The sequence below is a fragment of the Echinops telfairi genome, unplaced genomic scaffold (genome assembly GCF_000313985.2).
Source record: "Echinops telfairi isolate 266 unplaced genomic scaffold, ASM31398v2 ScPeMD7_7469;HRSCAF=8507_1, whole genome shotgun sequence".
NCBI classification, from domain to species: domain Eukaryota; kingdom Metazoa; phylum Chordata; class Mammalia; order Afrosoricida; family Tenrecidae; genus Echinops; species Echinops telfairi.
The window spans coordinates 52,099,999-52,106,931 of NW_022111373.1; the positions used below are offsets into that span (position 1 = coordinate 52,099,999).

At 39.5% G+C, this 6,933-nt stretch overlaps 1 protein-coding gene across 1 annotated transcript in view; it reads right to left on the reverse strand.

Moving 5' to 3' along the window:
- Nucleotides 1-450: 450 nt before the first annotated feature.
- ARSK (arylsulfatase family member K) overlaps nucleotides 451-6,933 on the reverse strand; it is a 32,116-nt gene continuing 25,633 nt past the window's right edge. Inside the window, exons 7-8 of the mRNA XM_004703479.2 lie at nucleotides 4,650-4,874; nucleotides 451-767 (exon numbers count right to left, since the gene is read on the reverse strand). Of these exons, the coding sequence (XP_004703536.1) occupies nucleotides 493-767; nucleotides 4,650-4,874 (500 nt within the window). The 3' untranslated portion in view covers nucleotides 451-492. The remainder of the gene's footprint in view (nucleotides 768-4,649; nucleotides 4,875-6,933) is intronic.

Here is a 6,933-nt window from a genome sequence, read left to right on the forward strand (position 1 = left end):
AGGAACGGAGGGGAACTTCATATTTAGGTTAACCTTTTTATACCTTTTGGAGCACGCACCTTGGGAAAATATTGCTTATTTTAAAATATAGTAACAATGTCAGTCACAGGCAGGGTTGGACAAATAGTTGATGTCCCATTAAATACAAGGAACTATTTTATGGATTCATGTATAATATTCCATAAATATTAAAATATTCTATATTATCCAGAGGAATGAAGCTTTATGTTACATTCTTTGCTTCCCAGCCTTTGATATTTCCATTAAGTTGTTAGGTATTGGTAATTAGAGTATGGTTTTAATCATAGTTAATTATGAAATCAGAAAATTCTTTAACCATTAGCATTTTATTTAAAAAATATACTAAATTCCTTAAAATAAAAACTTAGTCATGGCTTTTATAATATTTACAATATATCAATGATTATGATCTTGTCACACATTAATAAGTAACTGGAATGTCTCCTTTTTATTTGTGATCAAACTCTTGGGTTAATGTGGGTTTTTAAGCCACTGATTGATGGCACTTTCGTATTTTCTTGGTTCTTTCAGCCAGTCCTGATGCCACCTGAGATTGGCTATCGCTTTGGAATAGTTTTGCCCTAGACGTTGCTTCCAGCTGACGAACTGCTCTTTGTTGTACTGGCGAACAGAAGCAGAAACTTTAGGGTAGTTTATAATGGAACGGAGTTTCTGATCCAAAGAATAGGTAATATCTGGAAATTTTGTAGCAACATTTGTCAGCTCATCTGGATCCAAGGAAAGGTCTGAAAGAAAAGAAAAATCTGTCAAGACAGTTGTCAGCTAAAAAACATATTTTTGTAAACGTTTCTTTAAAAACATGCTATGGCAGGCTTATTTCTAGTTTCTTTTATTGCAGTGAACAAAGGACAATGGAAATGGCAAAAATAATAGACTTCAGGCTAAGCGTGACCCTCTAGTTTCCTTCCTACCATCATCTTGCTATAATTATTTTGCTGGTTTGCTAGTTTTCTTACTCATTTTTAAATTGTAGGACTAGTCAAACCCTTCTGAGTGGCAAACGTAGACCCACTTCTTTCTGTTTTACTTTCTTTGACTTGCAGAGAAAAAAATAGAGTCGTGTTTATACCATCCAATCCAGCTGCCCAAACTTTCTGGATTTAAAACTTCTTGGTAGCTATGGACGGCAGTGAAAGCCCCCGATGCGTTTGCACAGTCCCCAAGCAGAAGAAGCCTTCACTGAATTGCCTCGGGCCATTTTCGAGGGACGTGACTAGCCTTGCCCTGAGAGCGTGCACTGGAGAGTGGATCACTGCAGTTACCAAACTCACGCGCTGCCACTGAGTGGGGCCTGACGCACAGCAACCCCCTAGGGTGGAGTCCAGCTGTCCCCTTTGGGTCCTCTAGTCGGGGGTCTTTGTGGGAGTAGGCGGCCTCATCTTTCCAGCTTTCTCCCCCAGAGCGGCTGGTGGCTTTGAGCTACTGTGGTTGGAAACCTAGAGCAGCTACTGCAGATATAGTTAAAATTTAATGTCTTATCATTTTGTTTCCCCTTTTGACTCATTTTTAATTTGTTCTAGTTTTTATTACTTTCTCCTTTCTTTTGGATGGATGGAATTTTTTCCATGTTTTATTCTGTTTTCATTTTGGTATGATTTTCTTTGTATGAAATTTAGGATAGGCAGGTCTATAGAGACTAGCTAGATTAATAGTTTCTTAGGATTATGGCAGGAAAGGTTGGGGGCAAGATAATAACAACGGGTACAAGAATGGAGAAAATTTCTCAAATTGATTGAGGTGATGACTGCAAAACTTTTTAGTATGAATTGTATATGTGAATTATATGTCAACAAAACCCTAAAATGACAACGGACATATATAGAGCTATAAATACAGGCACATAAATATGTAAATATATTTATATATAATGATAGGGACATAGATTTATGTACATACATTTATATGTTAAGTATTAAAATAACAGACAGACATTGGGCCTCTACTGAAGTACTCTCTCAGTGCAAGAACACTTTGTTCTAATAACCTGGCATTCTGTGATGCTCACCTTTCTGACACGATCACTGGAGAAGACAAAATGGGTACAAAAGCAAATGTGGTGAAGAAAGTTGACGGTGCCTGGGTATTAAAAGATATAGCATCTGGGGTCTTAAAGGCTTGAAGGTAAACAAGCAGCCATCTAGCTGAGAAGCAGCAAAGCCCACATGGAAGAAGCACACCAGTCTGTGTGATCATGAGGTGTTGACAGGATCAGCTATCAGGCATCAGAAGATGCAAAACAATCATATCGAGGTGAATGAGGGGCGGCGGAGTGGAGACCCAAAGCTCATCTGTAGACAACTGGACATCCCCTCACAGAAGGGTCACAAGGAAGGGTCGAGCCAGCCAGGGTGCAGTATAGCACCAGTGAAGCACACACCATTCCTCTAGTTCTTTAATGTCCCCCCCTCCCCCCTGCTATCATGACCCCAGTTCTACCTTACAAACCCGGCTAGAACCAGAGCATGTACACCAGTATAGATAAGAGCTCTCAACACAGGAAATCCAGGACAGATAAATCCCTCAGGAACACTAATGGAAGTAGCCATACCATGAGGGTATCGGGAATGTGGGGTGAGAAAGGGGGAACTGATTGCAATGATCGATGTATAACATCCCCCCCGCCCCCAGGGTGATGAACAACAGAAACATGAGTGAAGGGAGACTGTGGACAGTGTAAGATATGAAAATAATAATATAAATTATCAAAGGTTCATGAGAGAGGAAAAAAATGGCTCAAGTAGAATGAAAATGTTTTGAAAAGGTTAATGGCAACATATGTACAAATGTGCTTGACACAATGGATGTATGGATTATTATAAGAGCTGTAAGAGCCCCCAATAAAATGATTAAAAAATAATCAGAAAAAAGCTCTTAAAATGAATTTTTGATATAGCTAGGGTATGTTCTTGCAACTTCACTTAATCCTAGCTTTATTTATACCTCAGCATTTGTTTTTGAATTATTCTATTTTCAGTATTGTCCACTTGAATAAATAGGCGTAGAGTGGGGTGGGAGTTGGAGGGAAACTTCTCTCCATCATCACCAGCAGGGAAGTAATAAAATACTTCAGACTCAGACACACTCTTTTACACATAGTGTGGGGAGAAAGGTTATAATTAGGATGCCAATCTTATTGGCAAAACGCAAATGAAAGATCTTCTGATTTAAGAAATGACAATATATGTTGAAGACAACTCTCCAATGGGCCTGAGTACATTGCCCATGCAGCTACTGAAGACATACATGGTTTTGCTCTTTAAGAAAAGGAAGTCAAACTTAAAGACTGAAGAAAAGGTTAGCTCCTGCACGGATCCTTTGTCTTATTTTTAGAACAGGATAATGAATGAGCAAGAGAAAAAAAATCCTCTTTACTCATTAGGATTAAGAGTTAAGGGTTTCCTTTAGATCAGTGGTTTTCAACCTTCCTAATGCTGTGACCCTTTAATACAGTTCCTCATCTTGTGGTGATGACCCCCCAACCATAAAATTATTTTCATTGCTACTTCATAACTGTAATTTTGCTACTGATATGAATTGGGCAACCCCTGTGAAAGGGTTGTTCGACCCCAAAGGGGTCGTGACCCACAGGTTGAGAACCGCTGCTTTAGAAGCTAAGGGAGAATGGGTGGTGCAGTGGGTTGTGCATCGGGCTGCAAACCTTAAGTCTTGTGGTTCAAACCAGCTCTATGGATTGACAGGAGTCAGAATTGACTTGATGGTAGTGAGTTTGAATCATTTTGGAGCTAAAGCGTCCTGCTCTCAGAGCTGAAGATATGTCAATTTGGCACCTACAAGATTATTTTGAGTTAATAATTTTGATATTTGTAACTGGGAAGGAAAGGAGAAAGAAATGAATGTAAATAAAGAATTTTGCAATAGTACAAAACAGTGGGTATATGTTAAGTAAAACTTGAAATCCAATAATACTGTTTAAAAATTAAATCCATGGTATGGTGAAACTGTCCAGGTATTTTTTATAGTGTAGAACGGGCATGGGGTTTGGAGTCAGACCATGTCTTAGGTGTTCGGATCGCTCTGACTTCCTAAAGCATATCTGACAGGCTTGTGGAGACAAGGACATAATGTAGAAAGGCAGGCTTCATAAAACAGGAGTTAATCCTGTGGAGCCACTGACAGCAAGAAATAATGATAGGACCTTGACTGCTAACTGGAAAAGATGTGGTGCAGTGGGTTATGATTTGGATTGCTAACCTCAAGGTCAGCAGTTTGAAACCATCAGCAGACTCGGCTTTCTGCTCAACATAAAGATAAATAATCTCGGAAACCCACACGGTCCATTCTGTCCTGTCCTATAGGACTGCTGGGTTGGAATCCACTCACCGGCAGTGAGTTTTCCTTAGAGGAGAAGTGATTTCCATCACAAGCCCCAAATCAAAAGTCTTAAGGACATTTGCTCTGAAACTTGGAAGCTTTTTGTAAACAAGCTACCTCTCACACAGGCAACCTTATGTAGAGTGTCTCAGCTTGAGAAGTATCAGATATTCATTTATTTAATGACTACTAGGTCTCGTAAGAAAGGTGGTGTAGGTTAGCTCACTGCATGTAATTTTACACTTGAAAAAATAAAAATCTATCAACAAATTTACCAAAGAGTTGAGGTAGCACTGAAACACCGTCAGAGTAGGCTATGTACTTCCACTGGTTGGTTCGAAGCATGTAGGTGGAAGCGTTCACATTACATCCATGGAATTCACTCAGGATCCAGGGCGGATGCTCGTGTTTGAATTTGGTTTCATTATGAAATGTTTCTGATGATAATGGCAACAAAGAGTATCCACTCAGGTTCTGAGGCAGAGAAATTCCAGCAATATCTATATAACAAAAACCAAATTAAAAAACCATAACAACAGCTCATTTTTATCAGCGGAGCATTCATAAACAACATAATTTGCATTGTGACCTGGTCATCAAGGTCACAGAGACTAGAGATTGTATATGGATTTTGCAAACACAATGTCTGGAGGCCAATGATTACTCCATTTTCCATTTGAACCTGAATAAGCTATTAACTGTCCGGGGCCATTCGGCTCAATCTTCACTATATTTTGTCAGAGCTTGCAGTACTTTTCCATTCCCACCTACGTGACATAGTTTTGTGATTATGTTGTCTCCCCTCTGAATAGCCTGTCCTTGGGATGGGCTGAGTTTAGCCTTCAAGTCTGCCTAGAAACAGATAAGGGGGTTTCCATACATGGTGTGACAAAGCACCTATATCCTGATTCCCCTTGATTGGGTAGGAGATTGTCTTCACCCTATTTACTTATCTAGTGCCTGCACCTGATTTGCTGACTTCACTTTGCGGACCTGGTTGAAGACTGTAAACCGTTACTGAGGGCGTGTTCCCCTGGACTCCTTGATTGGTCTATTACCAAAGTGGCCTAATTTACATGTGCGATGGGTGTTTCCCTTCCCCTGGCCTATATAGGCTGCAACCTTTCACTCAGTAAAGAGAGACTTGATCAGAATACTGTCTTGTCTCCATTTCTCGTGTCTCTTGTTCCCCTCAATTCCCACTCCCTCCTCCAGGGTCTGCGTTGACGTTCCTGCGGGTAGGGACAATTAACCTCTAGGAATCGCGGCTTCCTCATGTCACTCACTCTCAGAACCCCTGCCATCTACTCTATTCTGACTCACAGAGACCCTAAGTAGGGTGTCCCAGGCTATCCATCCTTAGGGGAGTAGATAGCCTCATATTTCTCCCAAGGAGCAGCTGGTGGGTTTGAACCGCTGACCTTGTGATTAGCAGCACAACATTTATCCAATAGTGCTACCAGGGCTCCTCCTTCCTTTATAGGGAATAGTGAGGCTTTTTGCTCCTATAAGGATTTGCAGCCTTAGAAAGCAAAAGCAGTCGTTCTACTCTATTATATAGGGTCAATATGAGTCCGAAGCAACTCAAGGGCAGTAGGTTGGGTTTGGGTATTACTTTAAAGGTTTGTTTTGGTTTAAGTAAATACTTTTAAAAGATTAGAACTGTGTCTGGAACACAGAAAACCCTCAACAAATATTAGCTAATATAATCAATCAATCCCCTTTTTCTTTCCCAGAATGATTTCATAATCACAGCTGCTTCTCAACTTTTGCTCCATGGGATACTAACACCAACGTTATGAGAAGGGAGTTTAGTAGTTATATAAATTTACAAAGCAATGGTCAGATAAAATATAGTAGGTATATTTGTTGCAGATGTAAATTTATTCCTGATAAGTACTATAAATCTTCAAGAGTGGTATATCGTATATCACATGCTCCCCGTTTTTTATTGCTAGAACTCTCCTGTCCCCAAGGAGCATTTCGGGAGGTTAATGTTTTGCATATTTTAAGCAATTCTGGGTTATACTGATTTGGAGAAACATAATATGTTTTTTCTTATCACACACAAAATAGAATGAGAAATGTCCAACTTAAACATACCTTGTGTTTTTTAAAAGTGATTTAAAGGTATTTATATGCCAGTCCACATATTCCTATATGAAACTTACAATGAATTATCGCTAGTTCCCCAGAACAGTCTTATTGTGAGTCTGTGGTTGTCTCCGTGACCCTCTTTCTAGCTTGACAGCTCCAGGTTTTAATGTACAGGATTTGAAGGAAAATAGAAAATAATGCACCTGCCATTAGCAATTACACAGTTGAATAGGATAATTAACTGCCAAGTATTTGAGGAAAACACTGCTAAATCATCTATAAACCAATTGTGAATTCTATATAGGCTTAGTTCTTTGAATTTAATTATACATTATTTTAATGTCTTCACAAAAACTGTTAACAAGCCCTGTCCAAGTATCACTGTTCTCGATCTTTGGCTATCTTTATAGACATTAAGAAGCAGAGTAATGGAAGAATCACAACAGCCTGTGTGATCATGGG